General features: G+C 42.9%; 1 protein-coding gene across 1 annotated transcript in view; it reads right to left on the minus strand.

The window, feature by feature from the left end:
* Window positions 1-19,937, minus strand: part of IVD (isovaleryl-CoA dehydrogenase) — a 314,006-nt gene that overhangs the window by 228,276 nt on the left and 65,793 nt on the right. The window contains exons 2-3 of the mRNA XM_085626876.1: window positions 9,594-9,683; window positions 9,422-9,473 (exon numbers count right to left, since the gene is read on the minus strand). Coding sequence (XP_085483002.1) covers window positions 9,422-9,473; window positions 9,594-9,683 — 142 coding nt within the window. The remainder of the gene's footprint in view (window positions 1-9,421; window positions 9,474-9,593; window positions 9,684-19,937) is intronic.

Consider the following 19,937-nt stretch of genomic DNA (forward strand, 5'->3'; position numbering starts at 1 on the left):
ATGGAGAGGTTATCCGCTGAAAGTCCTCAATAACGCCAAGTCCAGAGTCAAATTAAAAGTAAGAACTGATCTAACACCGTCAAAAAGGAAACCGCGAGAAGAAGGTCTAGCAGAAATAACAACTCGATTAATCATGGACTTCAACAATCAAAGTGGAGAACTAAAGTAGATCATTGGCAGGAATTGGGAAATTCTAATTTTAGATGAAACACTGAAAGAAACCTTGACGCCACATCCGAGTATCACCTATCGGAAAACAGCCTCCCTTGGAGATATTTTGACACAGCCATCTAGAGATACGAGAACCAAGAACAACCTCATGGCTCAATACACCAGGATTTTGGAAAAGCGCAAAATGCCGAGCCTGTGAGCATGGCTCAAACACTACGAACTACCAACTTCAGAATGGAAAAACTGAGAACATCATGGACCACATCACATGTGAATCAAAATATGTGGTCTATAGGTTAACCTGTCCCTGCAAAGAACATTATGTAGGAATCACAATCAACAAATTAAAGCTACGAATCCTACAACATCTACGTGCAATAAAGAACAAGGATTTTAGCTATCCTATAGCAAAACACTTTCACGAATACCATCAGAGTGTCTGTAAACAACTAAAGTATTCTGGGATCAAAATTGTGAAACCTACAGAAAGGGGCGGGGCTAGAACTCTGAAGTTGCGCAGAATGGAATCTCAACTGATCCTGACGATTGGAACAGAATATCCCTATGGACATAACCAAGATGCAGAACTATTTGTACATTTGTAAATAGCGAAAAATGAACTTGAGTCAACCATAAAGCTGTATCATAATGCCATTCTGAATTTAGTGTACATGGATGTATTCTCCTTCCTTTCTATTCAATAATTCCCCGACACTGTACATAGAACTTTGCACACAATTTGAAAACAACTCTTACTATATGACGATACAATTGTACAAAAGAATAGACTAAAGCCAACCTCTCGCCTCTAAGAATTAGCATAAGAGGGAGGATGAATTTCAGGTAGAGGTTTTCGTATCCCTCCCTTCCCCATAAGATTAATTTGTGAACTTTTAATAAGTTGACATCCATGAACAGGGTCACTGGAGCGGTGTTTTAAATTGATCCTGGTCTTAAAATTGTACTTTACATTTACCTCGATCAATTAATTAATTTTTATCATACGACATAATTATGAATTTGAGACAAATGTCGAATTCAATCTTGAAATGTACTGCACAATGAACGGAATTAGACAAAAACTCAGTGCTCATGTGACAGAATAACATGTCTCACAGTGGACACTGTAAATGGGTAGGAAAATGATAGATGATTGACAAATGTATCTTAAAATGTACATAGGAAAGTAACATAAGAACCGAAGGAAATAGCTTTTTGTCGTTTTAAATTGTATAACTTGAGGAAAATAACCTTATCCTGCACAAGCACTTTATTTTCTTGACATAAGAATGTACTTTACAATCATTGTCACAATGCGTTTGAATTGCACGTTGTTTGTTAATAGAGGCTAGCAGTCTAGTTACTAAGAAGCAGTAAACACAAACGAAGGGTTAAGCACATAGCACTTTCTTCAAATACAGTCTAGATGCGAGGAACTCTAAGGTCCAGTAGAAGGCTAGTGGTAGCCGAAACGCGTAGGCCGTCCTACTTTTTGCTCACGTTTGCACAATGGTGTGTAAATAACCTACTTTTTAAAAAACAATTACCTTGCTGTGGTGCCGTGACTTTCGCCGTGCTCTAAGATTTCCACATGGAGGCGAGGGGATTCCATATAGATATATATAATACACACACACACACACTTAAGGCTCCTGAGTGGGAATGCAATAGGGGATATACCAGCTTCTAATCACCTTTCTAAGCGGGAACATGTGGTCAACATGGAGAGTTATCACTTCCCCAAATTATTCAAATAAAGTTCAAATCAGAGCTGAATCACATAACAAAAGAGCTAATATTGCCTCCAGTCACTTTTAACTTAAAAAAAGAGCTTGAAATGGCAGGGAAAATGGATAGAAAAGCTGATGGTGGGGGTGTATTTACATGCTGGATTATTGGGCACAATAAAAGATAATCAAGAAAATAGGGCTAAGGAAGAGACAAAAAAAATCCTAATAATCGATATGATAACTGCTGCATCATTGTAATGTGATTTCGGAAAATGAAGGAGACAACACTGCACTGCACCTTTTTATTTTCTGACTGTGCTGTTTAATTTGATCATGCAATAAAAAGATTTACAATTAAAAAATAGAAAAAACGCAGCTATTTGCACGTTTCATAGACCTCAAGTCTGCCTTCGACCGGGTGCCGCGGGAGCACTTATTGAAAAAAAAAAGGGCCTCATTGGGCGTACCAAACAGCATTTTGAATTCAATCAAGGAGCTCTATACAGGAACTTTGGGCTCAGATCAAAATATGAGACGGAATGTTTTCAAATAAACATTTATACAAGAACGGACTAAAACACGGGTGTGTATTGGCTCCATGCTTATTTAATATATACTGGACAGATCTTGCAGAAGCACTAAGAAATATCAACTCGCATCTGCCAAGTTTGGAGCACGAAGAAAAAAAATGTATTCAGTATGTGGACGACAGTCTTACCAAGACAAACGCCTATAGGACTACAGCGCAGTGTGAAGACCCTTAAAAGTTATATGGACAAGCAAGGCTTAGAGCTCAACTTGAAAAAACACAAAAGTAGTACGGCTGGTAGATTCAACCAACAAGAAGCATTCTTGGTTCTTAGAAGGGAAAAAAGTGGAGGAAGTCAAAACATACAAATATCTAGGTTTTATTGTAAAGCATCAAAAGAAAGGAAAACAACAGATAGAAGCAATGCAAGCGAAAGCTCGATCTCAGAACCATGGCTTTAAAATCCTAAAGAAGAAATTGAGCTGCCCTTCATTGGGACATCTGTTAACAGTGATGCGCACCCAGTTGATGCCAACAGTGGCATATGGCAAGTAGTCACTGAAAGGACAAGATGAAGGCATACAAAATAAATCTCAAACAACAGTATATAAATTGGTGTTCAACATTCCGAAATCAACATCGCCAGCACAAGTGCGCTTAGAATTCAGTCTGATGAACCAAAAATATTAATGCAAAGGTGCATTTGTAAAATCATGCTGGAGACTCCAGGCTTCCGATAAAGGATCCATCAATCATCTGTGCTGGCAGGAAATACAGGAGAAAAAAAAACAGACCACAAAAGACTTGAGGGGCCAACATCTAAACCAGACCATCGAGGAATTAGGAGTACAAGAAGCTTGGTGTGCAAGCATTGGGAAACAAGCCTTTTATCAAGTAATAAAGATTTCAGTCAAACTCCTCTCATATTTGATAGACAAGAGCACCTTTTCGCTAAGACGACATGCCTGGACAATGATTAATTCGTACAAAAAACTAATGCCCCAGGAGTATCTCCCACCTCATTTTTTTGCAGTCAATAACACCAGTTCATGCAGTACTGATTTGGAAAATGGGAAACGAAATATCTAATCCCAACTTGGAAGGGCCAGACATCAAACCAAGAATGATGACTAGGTAAATACAAGGAAGAAACCCTGGTACATATTTTCTGTCTGCCCAAGGTTCTTCAAAAGAAAGAAAGCATTTGCTGAAAGAAAGTTTCAGAGATCTAAAAATTAGATCTGGTAGGCAAGCACTAATTTCGTGGCTAGGCAGAGGCCCAATACCACTCATTTGCTGAGGTGTAACATTTGTAAAAGCAGATATAAAAGCAATGGAACAACTGACATAAGGCACTTGTACTATAATAAAGAAGTACTATTGGGGAACGTTATCTGCAGTACATGTAAGAACAAAGTATTATTGACTATGTTGCACAATGCACTGGCACTTTAAACCTAGGGGGGATCAGAAAAGACATAAGGGAATAACGGTCTGAATCACAGAAAATACATCTGTTAGAAATGGAGGTCTCTAGTTGGCAAGGGTTTGCACCTTTTTCCAATCAGATCCTTCCTCTTAGTCAGATTAAGGGAGTTACACTCCTAAAATTACTCCTGCTCACCCCCTTGGTAGCTTGGCACAAGCAGTCAGGCGTAAATTTGGGGCATTGTGAAAAGCATTTGCACATCACCAACAGTAACACAGTGAAAACACTACAAAAGGACACCACACGAGTTAGAAAAATATCCAATTTTTTGTACACTTAAGACAAGACCAAAAACTATAAAAAAAAATCACCATACAGAAATCATCAGTAATCAAAAAAGACTTGAAATAAAGTTCCTTAAGTCGATAGCTCCGTCGGGGCTATCATGGCGTTGTGAACAACAAATCCAAACAGTTCTGGCCAACCGCAGCGTCGCGGGCCAGCTACGGTGTCGGGAAGACCCACAAAATAGTACCTTTAGAAGTGCAGGGCATTGGTGACTTCTCGTTGAACTCCGTAAACACAGTGTCTGCAGGCATCGGTTCCAGAGGTCAGTGCTGGAGTTGTCGAGCCTTTGAAGTCACACGCGTTGCAGATCGAACTCCTCGTGGTTGAAGTCGGAAGCGCCGGCAGGTGTCGGGGCTGCAGTGCGAAGTGCGGCGGTGCGGCGTGCGGTGCCCTCAGGTCACGGTGCAGCGGTTCGGTGACGGTTGTCCAGCGGCGTTGGTGAGACAAGGGCTGCAAAGCGAACTAATGCAGTGCTGGCAGGTCACGGTGCAAGCAGCAGCGGTGCAGTTGCTGAAGCGCTGTCATCGGCTGGCGAACTGGAGTCGATGGCGCAGGTAGGCCAAGGCTGCGGTGTGGGTTAAGGACGGTGCGTCCTGTAACTTACGAGCGGTGCCCTTGAACCACGGTGTCGATGTCGGCGTGGAGCGGCATCGTCCGGGATACCAGGGTGATGGTGTGAAGCGAGGTGGTGCGGAGTGCTGTGCCCACAGGTCGCGGTGCTAGCAGCAGCTCGGTGGTGGCATCCGGTGGCGTCGTCCGTGAGACCATGGTTGCGGTGCGGCATTGCCCTCTGCAGTGTCTTTAAGACACAGAGTTGGCAGCGGCGTCGTTGACTGTGTCAGGTTGCTTTTTCTTCTGTTGCAGCACCAAACCCACAGTCCTCAGTGCTGAGGGCAGAAGAACTTAAAGTGTTTGCTGTTCCTGAGAATTCTTGAACAGGGGGCAAGCTCCACCTCAAGCCCTTGGAGAAATTCACAATAAGGAAGTTGCAGAAAGCTCATTCCAGTCCTTTCACTGCACAGCCACTGCAGGCCAACACAGCAAAGCACACAGCAAAGTGGTGGTCTCTCCTCACAGCTTCTCCAGTTCATTTTCTTGGCAGTCTTCTTGGTTCCAAAACAGTTCTAAAGTTCTGGGCCCCAATATTTAAACTCCAAATTCGTTTGTCCTCTTAGACAGAGTGTCTGTGCTTCGTCCAAACCATTTTGGTCCTCTCTGGCCCAGCTTCCCAGCAGGAGGCGGATACAGCATTGTCCACTGCAGATTAGGCCTATTCAGGTGCTAGTGACAACTCCTCCCACTACTCTGAATGCAGCCGAGGTCTATTCAGCCCATCCCTGACCAATCTAGACTCTCTGGAGCCACAGCTCCTCCGAAGCCCCCCGTCTTCCCAAAGCCAGACAGTCAATACACGTAGCAGCAGAAGCACACTGGACAGCTAAGTAAGAAAATACCTACTTTCTAAAAGTGGTATTTTCAAACACAGAATGTAAAAAGCACCCTCACTAAAGGATGCATTTTAACATTCTGAGTTCAGGCATACTAAACTTTAGTTTCCCATCTAGTCCCAATGGGAAGTTATATTTATAAGATGGTATAAATTAACCCCCATGCTTTTCTATTGGCCAGATAGCTTTTTAATAATGAAAAACTAAATTGGCAGTATTTCACCATCAGGACATGCCACACACACCAGGGCATGTCCTACCTTTCACATACACTGCTCCCTGCCAATTGGGGTACCTTGGGTAAACTCCTTCACTTACGAAAGAGTCCTTGCACTCCGGAAGGGTAGAGCAGTGAACCTTTATTTAAAAACTGTTTCCCCTGAGATGCGTTTTGGCATAAAAAAATGCCTCTCTCAATCTGGAAACATCATCTTGGCTCTCGGTATGAAAGTGCAAATTAGGTCTCCATCCACGTTAGCATGGAGTAAATACTCATCCTTTTAAACTTTTGAAAAGCAGACTGGGGTCCTGGTAGATGGAAATTAAAGTGCACAATGAGTATTTAAATGTCCAAGTTGTGCACATTCAAGCAAACACGAACAGCATTCAGTTTTCTCAGTTCACCTCATTAAGAGTTGCCACTCTCCCTCCTCTCCACTGCCTGGAGGAAGTGCCCTGCTCCGTAGTCCTGAAGATAAGAGCAGGCTGTGACTGGCTGTATTCCAAAGTGCCTGCCTTTCAGGCTTGAGAGTTCTGGTCTCATTCCACCAACTAGCCACAGTGTCCGGTACGGGGGCTGAACAGATGCTGCCGCAATACTTCTCCCTCTCATGCTCTGCCATTCTGCGCCTGAACACAGGATTCGGGTAAATTGGATTGAAGTACATTGGAGTGGGGTGGATCGGGGTAGATAGGAGTGGAGTGGTGTAGACTGGGATAGATAGGAGAAGAGTGGGGTAAATTTCAGTGGGGTAAATTTCAGTGGAGTGCAGAACATTGGGGTGGCGTGGGATAGATTTGAATGAGGTGGGGTGGGACCGATTGGGTTAGAATGATTGAGTGGCACAGTCTGGCGTACGTATGGTATGTTAGCGCACTGCCATTACAGAAACATTTCAATTGAAACGAGCATTACATTTGCACTAAAATGTAGTTTTACTGCACACAAACCGTGCATGCAAATGTCATCACCTTGTGTATTAATGTGTTTTTATCTTATTCAATATTTGTTACACCCACACTAAATTACAAAGAAAACATGCTTCATTTGTACATATCTGATATATTCTGCAACATCAGCACAGTTCTTTTTTGTGTGTAATAGACCCAAAAAAAACAAAAAAAAAAAAAAAAAAGGATTCCTTCTCATCTTACATGGGTACTCAGCAGGACTGTCACATACATTTTCTCACTTTGACGTCATAGAAAGAAAAATAAACATTAAGTTCCCTGGAAGAGAGACCATGACATTTGACCTCTGTCTTTGAATACACAGCAAATATGACAAGAAAGGAACAAGATTTAAGGACCTGTTTACAGAATGTGAGTTTGTGGAATACTACAGTAGACACGATTTAGGCAACGGGAGGGGCGAACTGAACCTGGACAGCCTTAAGCAAATACAGCCAGCAAACGAAAAGCTAGAAAACCTGAGTTTCAAACCGCAAACCAATGGCAAGCAACTGGCAGAATGCATTCCTAGATCAACTTTCTGAAAGTCCCCAAGATGTCTTTAGCAAACCAGACAATTGTGCCGTCTGGTAGGCTGCGTCCTAAAGATACTCCATTGACACGACCAGTCGAAGAATACAACTCATCCAGTCAAAAACCATGGTAAAGCAGCAATGCTCCAGGGGCCGGACAAACACCAAGAATAAGGAGTAAAACACCCAAATCACCAGCAAAGAAATAACATGAAAAAGAAAGCCGTCCAATTAGGTTGATAGGGCAGACCTAAAGCCCTTTCAAAGTATGTTGATGTATTGAATATGATGGAGCATGTAGTACAAAATTTTGTATACCTCCTCTATTTTGCATGAAAATACTAATTATATAATCTATTATAATATTATTAAACGAGTTTTGCATGTATATTAATCAATATTACTAAAACTTGAATTACCCGTGGGATGTGCATTTTGCATGGCTAAATAACCTTGATAACTAAAATCTGTACGTATATTGACAATAGTATATGTGGTAATAGAATACTGCATGATATATGTTGCTTTTGTGATGTTGACCCAGGAGGAGGATCGAAAAGGTGAATACAATTGCTTTAAATGTCGCTATATGCTAGATAAATACAAGCACAGAGGGATTAGTAAGGGGTTAACATTAGATTTACCATTTATATGTATTAATTACTCTTTTGTGTTTGTTTCGCTTAAGTTGGCATCTGGGCCTAAATCAAAGATGGCCGCCGACACTACACTACGAGGTGGCGACTGTCTCATGAGGCGCGGAGTGAGCCACTCATGCGCGAGAAATCTCCTAAAACCCCGTCACGACCTTTGTTCACCATGTACCCAGACAAGGCCAGAAAACGGGAGGTCTGGCAAGACAGGAGAACAATCAACCTTACAATAAACCGGAACAAGCCGACTCTTGGACTAACCCGTGAGCTCACCCCTCGAACTGTACTGAGAACCTTAAAGTTGAATCGAACGATCTCAACCAGCCAATCACGACTGTTCTAAAACTCTAAAATGTATCTTGTTTCATTTTATTATTAAAAAGGGTAGTAGAATAGGGAGGGATCATCCTCTCCACTTCACTCTTTTTCCATTCATCATTTTTCACGTTCGTCGTGACGCCTTTTCTGAAGACCCTGATGCTGCCCGCCTGCTTGACGACTGTGAACGTTTTCTAAATCCACAGGCAATGATAGATGCTTGCACGTCTCTGGTCCTTTGCCGATCTTTGGACTAACGTGCTGAGCAAAGAACTTTGAGCTTTGGCCTGCTTTCGGACGATTTACTGCAAAATTTGATAATGCAGAGCCAATGAATTAGAGGACTCCAAATAGCCAGATTAGGTAAATATGATGTTCTGCGATTTGATATACCATTTTCCAAACCTTGACGAGACAAATGAAAATGTAATCATTATAAAATGTTAGATAAACAATTATTGATTAACGAGAAATCATGAGTTTTCATTTAGGGGAAGATTCTGAAGTCTTAAAATGTGTTTTAGCTGGTTCTAAATCACCATCAACCAATCCAACTAATTGGTCCATTGACCAAGTGGGAGGAGTGCCTTGATGTTTAGGATTAAGGATCTGCAAGCGAAAGGCGTTAATGTATATTTTGTAAACTAACTTTTCTCTCCCTATAGGTTAGAAGGTATTCCCCCACATTTCCAGCGCTTGAATTACTCATCCCTCCTGTGTGTGCAGACTAGTGAAAGAGACGTGTGAGTGTTGGTGTTATGGGCCCCACCAATGACTGCATGTGTGAATGAGCTAGTGTGACGTCGGGTCTGTGACGCAGGGAGGATATTGGTACATGTTGTTCCCCATTACCCGGTCTCGTGCTGGATCAAATACAATGTGGTCTGTGGCAGACTGCTGAAACAGACTATAGGGAGACTGCAAAACTGCTGTCTAGCTGAGAAGATCCATCATTGTGTAATGTGAGCAGCAAGAGTAAAGCAATATACACCATGGTGACAGCAAGTCTTTTTACTATAAGCAACGTGAAAATGTAGACGTTTTTAACTGGTTAGTAAAAAGGTAGTACAGTTAGATATGGGATAGGCTTACCAGGAGCAGTTATTCCGAGCACACCCAAATCGCCAAGCTTCTTCCAAAATTCCTGGAAGCAAAAAAAGATCTTCAGGAAAAAAGGCCAGTGATCTCCCCCTAAGCCCTGCCATCATTACTGGGGTTAAGTGAATAGCTGTCTCACCAGTTCCAACACAGTTAGCAGACTTACCCTCAGTTCCTTGAACTCATTCTTTTGGTCAATCTCTTGTGCTTTTGGGTATAGGTGCTCTTGACAGAACCGGTACATAGTTTGTCGGAGCTGAAAAAACAACAAATAAAAATTTAATAAGCAGCATATTTTCTTCACAGCTAAATAGGTTTGCTAACTGCCCACAAATGAGCAGGCCCACAATTGTTTTATGTTTAAATCTGTTTATTAGAAGTATCAATCTGGAAGGCAACTCTTTATCATAAAACAGTAGCTCACATATGCTTCACATTCAATATCTGATCATATACTTGTTTGTTTACAGTATAAAGTACATTCAATAGTCTACTTCGTAACAACCTCGCAAGATGAAGCTCAGCTTCGCATCTCAAAACTATTGTTCATAAAACAACCATTAACATTCCCCCCCTCCCCCCCCCTCCGGTAGTCATAGCGTTATACATGGTACAGGTTCGGAAGGAAATCAAGCATTTGCAGGAGGATGGCTCTCACATCCCAGATCTGCTAAACGTAACACTCTCAAATACTTAGGCTGGGTAATTTCATTGAACTCTGATGCTAGTAGTGTTAAGAATGGTTTCCAAATTGACCTGAACGAGTTCTCGGAATTGCTTAAGGAGGCCGAGATCCGCTCCATACCCAGGAGATACCACAGCCTATGTAGCCAACCTACGTAAGTGGGAGAGGTAGATGTCCCCCAATGCGTCAGGATGTTTTGAAGCACTGCCCCCAGTGCCAACCCCATTCGTCGTCTCCTAATGCTTTTAAGTGGATATGTGATGGGATTGGGAAGGCCTAGGACCACATACGCCGGGAAGCGAGGTATTTGTGTGTCGAATAACTGATCTTGCATCTAAGATTTTGGTCCAGTATGCAGTTAATATCTGTCATTCCCATAATAAATGTACAAATGTTCCATCCTCATCACAACCCATACAGCCGGTAGGGCTCCTGTCCGGGTTGACCCTATGGAGGCGGACCCGCGTAAGATACCAATATGTGGCTATCTTCATAGCTGTTTCGATGCTGGCCACGTTGAGGGCTGTGTGCTTTGCCCTATAGTAAATCCCCTCCCAGTCTTTCCACATTAGGTCTCTTCCTAGCTCTTTTCCCCATCTCTTCTGGCTGGGTATACTGTCAGGGTCTGGATGACGTCTGATCAGATTATAGAGGTGTGATATCAGTCCTTTGTCGTATTTAGTAATTAACCAGTTTTCGTAGCGTGTCAACCTGCGGCTGGCCTGTACACGCACCTCAGGTTGAAGCACCCAATGCCGGATTTGCATGTACCTGAACCTTTCCGACTGGCACCCCATAGTCGTCTTTTATCTGCTGGAAGGGAATTATTCCCAAGAGGTCGAACAGGTGTCCGACCGAGCGGCAGGGAGTGCCATGCCTTAAATGCCTTTTCCGCTTCTCCAGGTGTAAACTCCCTATTTCCAAATAAGGGCGATGGAAAAGACACCAGCATCCTGATGGTCACCACCCCATCCCAGACTTTCAGAACTGATTTTGTGATCGGCGAGCCCAGCAAGCTTTGGGGTCTGTGCTCTTTCTTCAGGAAGGGGACCTTCCATAAAGGAATTCCCGCGAGGGCCCTATCTTGGAAAAGCTACCTCTTTTCGGACTTAGGCCTGTTCCATTCCACCAAATAGCGCAACTGGGCTGCTTTGTAATAATCCGCTAAATTCGGTATCCCAAGACCCCCATTGTCAGGTCGCATATAGCTCAAGTCCCTACTCATATGTGGACATGCCCCAGCCCATACGAAGTGATTAATATCCCGTTGTAGCGAAGCGATAACCGCATCTGGCGGGGTCGCCAGTAAAGTCAGGAACAAGTACAGCGCCTTAGGTAAGAGGTCATTTTAACCGCCGCCACCCTTCCCAGCAGAGATAGATTGTGTTTACGCCAGGAGCCCGGGTCTTTCTTAATCTGCCGCGCCAGTCTGCCGTAATTCAATTGAACAATATGACGGATTGTAGCCGCTAACTCCAACCCCAGATATGGAATAGTTTTGGCTACGCGGACCCTTGAAATTTGCTCTTCCACAGGCCGCCGTGACTGACCTGTCGGATTCAAGTCCAGAATCAGTGATTTGTTCGCATTGACCCGGAACCCCGAAACCTGGCCAAAGGCCTACAGCTCTTCCAAAAAAGCAGGGACTGATCTCTGTGGTTCCGTTAGGGCTGCTATAATATTGTCCGCAAATAAGCTAATGGGGTGCGTTTCCCCTCCGAATGGAATCCCCTTGATATTAGAATGGTCTTGAAATTTCTGGGCCAAGGGTTCAATATAGAGGGCAAATAGGAGAGGCGATAAGGGGCAGCCCTGCCTGGTGCCCCTTTGGATGACGAAAAGAACGCGAGGAGACACCACGCACGCTAATGGAGGCCATAGGCACTCCGTAGCAACAACCCACCCATTCTCTAAACCTGGTACCCAACGCAAAATGTACCATGGTCTGTTCCAGGAATCTCCAATCCACCCGGTAAAACACCTTTTCGGCGTCAACCAACAATAGAAGCGCGTCCATTAGCGTTTGGTGGGCCTTGTCAATGAGGTGGAGAATCCTCTTCGTATTATCCCCGCATTGTCTAGATTGAATAAACGCCGCCTGATTTGGTTCTATTAAGTTTGGCATAAGCGGGCGCAATCAAGCGGCAAGTATGCCCGTGAATATTCGGTGATGCACTTGGTGATTTGCCGCTCCACTGTCATTTTATAGAACATAAATTCCTTAAGCCTCCACCCCCTCCCGTTGGACTCTGGCGTGTTGCTACTTGTAGCTGCACAATCACTGCATCATGATCAGAGAGGGCCACTGGTTCTACGTCTACGTCCGACACCGCTCTATTGATCTCTGTAGTCCCTAAGAAATAGTCCAGGCGGGCATAAGATCTATGTGCGTGCAAGAAAAAAGAAAATTGTGTCGCGCTGGGTTGGGCCTCCCGCCAAATATCAACCAGACCCACCTCTTGAAACCAGAGCTTCCCTTCCGCTCATATCTACCCCTTTTGATGTATAGTAACTTTGGATCTATCTTTGTTTGCGTCCATGACCATATTCAAGTCCCCTCCCACCAAAGTCAAGCGCATCTGCGGAACCAGCGCCTCCGTTGAAGCAGTTTTCAGGAATCCCTCCTGTCCTGAACTGGGGGCATATATGGAGCCCAGGACCAGTGATTGGGTCCCAAACTGGATAGTGTACGCCAATAGCCGTCCATTTATCTCGGCTACTTTCTCTTTCACCACCCCTTTACAGCGTTTGGCTATTAAAATGGCAACCCCCGCCTTTCTCTCCCGTGGAAGAGAAGAACTGTTGAGGGAACGCCCTGGAACGCATTTGATGCCAGTCTTTGGATAGGTGGTGTGTTTCTTGCAGGAGGCACACAACTGCCTCTGTAGTTTCTAAATAGGAAAGAATTGCCCTCCTCTTAATGGGGTTATTGAGCCCCTGGACATTGAGCGTGAGAACTTTTGCTACTTCCCTAATCATATCAGGTATTGGTAGGTGCTGAGCCGCCAGACCCCAGGATTAGCTCTTCTTACCCCGCTCCCTCGATACCCCTGCCTGGTGCATGGAGCTGTAACCATCTGAATGGAACCCGATGTACACAGACTTTGGACTACGCCCTTCCCTAACCCCAACTAAACAAACAAGAACATTTTCCCAAAAAAGTCCAGGATCCGCAGAATTCATCCGAGTGTCCTTGGTGAACTTGGCGACTCTCTCTCCTACTTCATCTATGTCACGGCCCACTTCCTTTATCTCCTTGGAAAAGTCCTTTCTGAGTGCCTGTATATCCTCACTAAGGGTAGAGAACATTTGCGCCAGGAAACCGCACATGATGGGCTCCTCCGCATTCTCCATCTCCAGGCCAATCGGCCACAATTTTTTTTAATGAAATAAAGTAACAAATGTAATATTTAACTCGAGTCAAAGAATGCAGAGCCATCTGATGCTTCTGGAAAGCCCAGTTACTAGTGTAAAATAAAATGCACTGCTATACAAAAAAATATCTGGGTGTAATGTGGTCATTCATGCAGCATAGGAAGATTAAAGCGAGTCAAAAAAACAAAAGGCTGTTTGTATTAGAGGAACTCTTGCCTTCGATACAGTCAGGTTTTGTTTCCAAGTCAAATAAAGGTTAAATGGCAAAGTTTTTTGTCCTGAGCTGCGCTCTCAGGGCAGCACTTTCTGACATTCATAATTTCTACTTTTCAACTCTTCTTAAAAATCCTTGGAGAATGTATAACTTTCCCCAAAATATTCCAGGACTGGAGTTAGAATAGCAACGAGCAGTAAGGCCCACCCAGAGGAGTGCAAGAAAGTATCCCGCTGGTTAAAGTTTTCCCAGGTAGGAATGTGATGTATTCATGGCTAATGAGGGGGAAAGGCCAAAAGACTCATAAGCCTAATAGATATTCACTGAGATGTGCTGAAGCTTTTGGGAGGAACCCTAATTTTGGGCTGGAAATAGAGTTCAGCGACAAAGATCCTCAGGTACCCTGAGTCAAGGCGAAAAGGTTCTGAGGCAAAACAAAATCCCTCAGCCACCCACCTCTCAGGGGGGAGGGGGAAGATACCTTAAGGAAAGATGTGCAGGCCTCTCTCAGGCCCCCCAACAAAGGAAAAATCCCGAAATTCCCAAATCAAAAATCTAAAAGTTTAAGAATTGCACCGTCTCTGAGGTCATACTTTAAGCTACAGGAAAAGATCCCTGAAGGAACCCAAATTTCAGAAGGCCCCCCTTCAAGACACAGATTCTATGGTGCCCACTAGAGGGGTCTGTCTGGCGGACCAAGGCATCAGGGATAACATGAAGTCCCCCGCACAACCGGTGGAGGCACTAGGCGTGCTTCGGATCCATGTGACCCCTAACTGATATCAATGTCTGGTCGAAGAGGGTTCGACTCAGGAAAGAGAATGAGACCCAAGCTCAGCAATGGGGGGGGGGGGGGGGGGGGGGGGGAGGGTTATAAGTAGGCACGGATAGATATGGTAGGGAGAGGCCAGCTACCAGGTTCTGTGCCCCAGGGAAAGATTGAGATTCGCAGATAAGCCCTTTGGAGCAAATAATGCAATCCCTTGCAGAGGAGTTAAAAAAAATGGGCTGCGAATTCTCAAGCCAATCAAAAGGAAATCCAAGGGGTTTGAGAAGGATTAGCAGAAAAGTTGGGAGTCTTCGTCTCAAGGAACACTAGCCGTGGAAGCATCGGTGCTGGATCTGCAGGAAGCGGCAACTAGGGACAGAAAAGAACTCAATGGCCTAAAATACAAGTTTAAAGAAAGTTAAGACAAACTGGAAACCTTGGAAAACAAAGAAAGGTGTAACAATATTTGAATCTCAAATGTCCCAGAAGGGTTAGAGGGAGATGCTTTGAAATCATTCATCACCAATGTGTTAAAAATCAAGCAGAGCTTGGGAGGGGTCGGTGGAAGCTCTCTTGCAGGTTATTCAAAGGATACATTGGGACCCATTTAGGAATGACCCAGCGCAAACACGACCACGCAGAATCCTAGCTAACTTCCTCACATATTCAATCAAAGATAAGCTACTGGAAACTGCGCTAAAAGCCAGACTGTTGTCCGGAGAAGGTTTCTCCATCAACATGAGGTCCTGCCCACTTAAAAGTTTCCAGCTACCTATTGGTATTATTGGTAGAATTATTATAAAAATGAAGATTCTGCCTAAGTTTCTTTATCTTTTTCGTTCTATTCCGTTACGTGTTCCAAATTTATTCTTCAAGCGATTAGATGGAACGTTAAGTAGTTTTATATGGGGATATAAGAAAGCAAGGCGTGCGATAGATCGGTTGAAACTTCCTTTCGACCAAGGGGGTCTAGAGTTTCCAGATTTTAAAACATACTTCTGGTCAGCTTGTTTTATTCGCCTCTGTAGTCCTATCAATCCTGCCAGTACCATTTTTTGTCATGAGTTTATGTTAGGGGGCGAGAGCAAGATGTTTCTGTATAGAATCAACGACCCAAACTATTTTAAAAGGGTACATATACCTGGCGCACCATTTTGCTTAGCAATAATATTTCTCAATATTATGACAAATTCCCGTTATGGCATAACCCAGGATTGCAGAGATATTTCAGGATGCTGTGGGTGGTAAATGGGCAAGATGTGGCGTTACAAGTTTAGGGGGATTTGTAGGACTAGCTTTGTCTCATTTGAGAGACTGCAGATTAAGCATAAATTGCCCGATTACATGCTGTTTAAATACTACCAGATCCATCAATTTGGTAAACATAACTGACTCCGAGATATGGGATTTCTTGTATGCAGTAGAGTCGAAAACATTGATCAGCAGGGTGTACAAATGGTTAAGCAGTCACAGAATAGATGAATGTGGGAGATTAGATGATCGCTGGAGCAAGGTGCTGGGGGCGCCGGTAGCGGCTAACACCATATCACAAGCTCTTAGCACAATAGATAAGGCTGTCCACTCTACTAACTTGCGACTGCAGCAACATCGTATGCTATGTATCTTATATTACACTCCCGAAAGAATAGCTAAGTGGTCATCTGACAATACTACAACTAGTGATCGGACAAAATGCCCTAGATGTAAATTATATGCGGCTGACATAAAACATATGTTTGTAACATGTCCGGTACTGGCTATATTCTGGCAGAATGTTGGGAGTGTTCTCCTTCAGAAGTTGGGGATAGGAGCACCTTTGTCAATTAATGAAATCATGATGGGAAATAGTTCTGGGCGCATTACAAGCAATAGTTTGCTTGCTATTTTACTAGTCTCTGCAAGATTAACCATAGCTAGAGAGTGGATATCATCAAAACCCCCATCTGTTATGGATTGGTGGCTGTTAGTAAGGCAAACACACAATATGGAACAGGTGCTGGCTAAGGCAAGAGAGGTATCCGCTCAATAGCTAAATTCACGGTAATCTGGGGGGGTCTTTGTTTTTGGCGGAATAAATGCTCTGTTATCTAGTGTATAATTACTGAGTTAGGTAATGTTATCTGTATATTCTTAATACTGTGCATATTATTTTGTATGTGTGCATTAACCTCTCGTTGACAATAAAAAAGGAATAAAAAAAAAAAAGAAAAAAAAAAAAAAAAGAAAAAAGTTTTCAGCCACCCTACGAGTGATGATGGGAAATAAAATGTATAATTTTAGGGGTCATGAGGAGGCTGAAGCCTTGCTGAAAAAGCTTAAAGTCCTAACTACAATAGATTCATGGCATGTAGCAGAAGTTCTCAGCCTTAGGATATCAAGGACCGCTGATGAGGCTACTATTTATTGGTGCTGTATTTTTGGTCCCTTCTACTCTTTTCTTTTTGTCCCCTCCTTTTTCTTTTTGTCATTTTATATAACATGGGTTCACTCACCTCCCTTGACGACAGGCCCAAATTGTGAGGATAACCAAGGAAAGAAGGGTTTGGGTTCTCCAGGGGGGTGGGGGGAAGGAAGCACAGGGTTGGGAGCATAGGGGAAATTATTTTTTTTTTTTATGTCCCAGTGCCTTAATTTGCATAAATGTTTCGAAGTCTGCGCAGCAATCTCAACAAAATTTAATGAATAATTTTAATATACAGATCCTATCCTGTAATATTAATGGGTTGAGAGTTGACCGCAGGGGAAGGAAAATATTTCAATATTTAAAAGATGCCCCAGCTCAAATAATTATTCTCCAGAGTCCCACCTATCTAGGCTGGAATGTTTGGAGATTTGTAAAAAAAAAAAAAAAAAAAAAAAAAAAAAAAAAAAAAAAAAAAAAAAAAAAAAAAAAACCAGGAGGTGGATTGGGCAGATTGTTACCAGCAAGCAAAATTCCACATAAAGGAAGTACTTGTATTAATAAATTTAAAAAAACAGATCTCTATCCTCAATTGGAAAGCGGCTAAGAAAGGGAGATGGGTTACTGCCGTCAAAATACTGGGTAAATACTATACACTGGTAGGGTACTATGGGCCAAATGTTGATGATACAGAGCCCCTACAAGCGCAGGCCTCAGAGCTGCTGCAGGTCCAATAACCAATTATCTGGTCTGGTAATTTTAATGTTGTAATGGACTACCAGCTGGATAGGTCTAATAATAGTCGAGCAAGATTCAATCCTAAAATGCAAGGCTATGTTAAATCCCTTATGAAACAATTTGGTCTGTGTGACATTTGGCGAGTTAGGCATAACACTGAAATGCAGTTTACCTTTCATAATTTAAAAAATATAAACATCACTCTAAGATGAACTTCTTTTTAATGGAAAAATCCTTAGACATAGAGGTGAGGAACATTAGACATCATCCCGCTCACTTGTCCGGCCATGCAGCTGTGGTATTAGAAATAAAGGTGGAGAAGGGAAGACAAGAAAGAAGATGGACATTGGTCAGATCGTTACTAAATGACCAGGTTGTAATAGACACTCTAATGGAAAGGACAAGTGAGTTTTTTTTATTTAATAAAGAAACAACACCTAAAAAGGTCGTGTTGGACACATAAGGCATTCATTAGGGGGGCTTGAATTAGTAATTCAGCGCAAAAGAGGAAAGTCTATAGTAGTCAGATTGAAGAGCTGGAACAGAAGATTGTGACACTCGAGTCAAAGGGCAGAGAATCATAACGGGAGGGAGACCTAATTGAAAACGAGCAAGAGGAGATCTCCGAATATAAACGTTCCCTCTCTGCTATATTAAGAGCTAGAGTGCTAGAGCGATGGGAAGCTGGTAAACTAGCACACTTTGAATACAGTGAAAGTGCCGGGAAACTTCTGGCCTGGAAGGCCAAAGCAAAAGTTGTAAAGAACAATATAAGTGAGATAACTTGTAGAGAAACAGGGAACATCTTAAGGTCGAGACAGGAGATCGAGCATGCTTTTCTAAACTTCTATGGGGAATTATACACCAAGGATCTGTGTGCGTCAGAAGCCCAACTTAAGTTTGCTGGAGGATCAGAGAGTGGAGAAACTTTCTAGGGAGGAAAAATAATTTTTAGAGCATGATATGAAGCAGAATGAGCTTTACACAGCTATGAAAAAGGGGAAAAAGAACAAAGCAGCCAGGCCAGACAGTTTCCCTCCTGAGTTCTAAATAAAACTAAAAGACCTCATGTCCAGTCTTGACAGATTTATTTACAGAGATTTGGGTGGAGGGAGCAGTTCTACCAAATTCCTGGGAAGAAACAGTGGTTTCCTTAATCTTAAAACCAGGGAAACATCCAAAAGCTTGTGATGCATTTAGGTCAATTTCCCTTTTAAATTACCACTATAAACTTTATACTACCATTCTTGCTGTGAGATTAGGCAAAGTGAGCGGGAAATTAGTAGCAGAGGACCAGAAGGGGTTCATGAAAAGGTAGATACATGCATCAATTAAATCATGAACTCATTGGTTCAATAGATATGGTGGTGGGACATAAGATCCCGTTAGCTATTAGCATGCTAGATGCAACCAAAGCTTTCGACAACATGAATTGGCAATTATTGTATTTTATGTTAAACCGCTATAATCTGGGTAATAGATTTTGTAGGGCTATACAGGGGATATATAGATTCCCTGCTTCAAGGATTTTGGTAAATGGTAATTTAACCCAGAGTTTAAAGATTTCCAGGGGGAGCAAGACAGGGTTGCCCCCTTTCCCCGCCTTTGTTCAATTTATACATCGAACCATTTGCAGAAAGAATTTGTCTGGAGCAACAAATTACACACTTGTGTGTGGTCCTGGTGGAAAAAAATCTCTTTATGTAGGCGACATTATGGTCTACACGCAAAACCAAATGTCAGCAGTAGGAGTGGAGAGGTGTGGTGCAACAGCCAGGGCAGCTGACTTCGGAGCACAGGGCTCACGGTTCGATCCCCAGCTCCGGCAGCAGATCAGCTTAGCAACATGCGACTCTGGGCAATAGCTCACTTAATTTCCACGACAGCCCCCAGCGCCCTGAGACCCGCAAGGGTGAGTAGTTCGCGCTTTACAAATACCGGATTTACGATTTTAGCAGTAACGATCCTTGAATGTCTAATAACAGAATTTGGGATGGTAGCAGGCTATCAGGCAAATCCAAATTAAACAGAGGTAATGGTCTGGAATATGGAAGATAATCATGTGCTGATAAAAGAGGAGATAAAATACTTGGGAATAAAGGTGACCCACTCATTAGATAAACTGGCAGAATAAAATTTTAGGAAAGCGATGGTTGAAATCAATAGGTTGACTTGGTCCCATATTACACTAATAATATTTGGGAGAGCCAACCTAGTTAACATGTTAATTCTCTCGAATATTTCTTTTCAACATGATACATCTGCATTTTAAAACTCTATGGTTTAAACAGCTCCACAGTCGGGTAGACTCCTTTATCTGGGCTGCGA

Source organism: Triturus cristatus, chromosome 9, assembly GCF_964204655.1.
Source record: "Triturus cristatus chromosome 9, aTriCri1.1, whole genome shotgun sequence".
In the NCBI taxonomy this organism is placed as follows: Eukaryota; Metazoa; Chordata; class Amphibia; order Caudata; family Salamandridae; genus Triturus; species Triturus cristatus.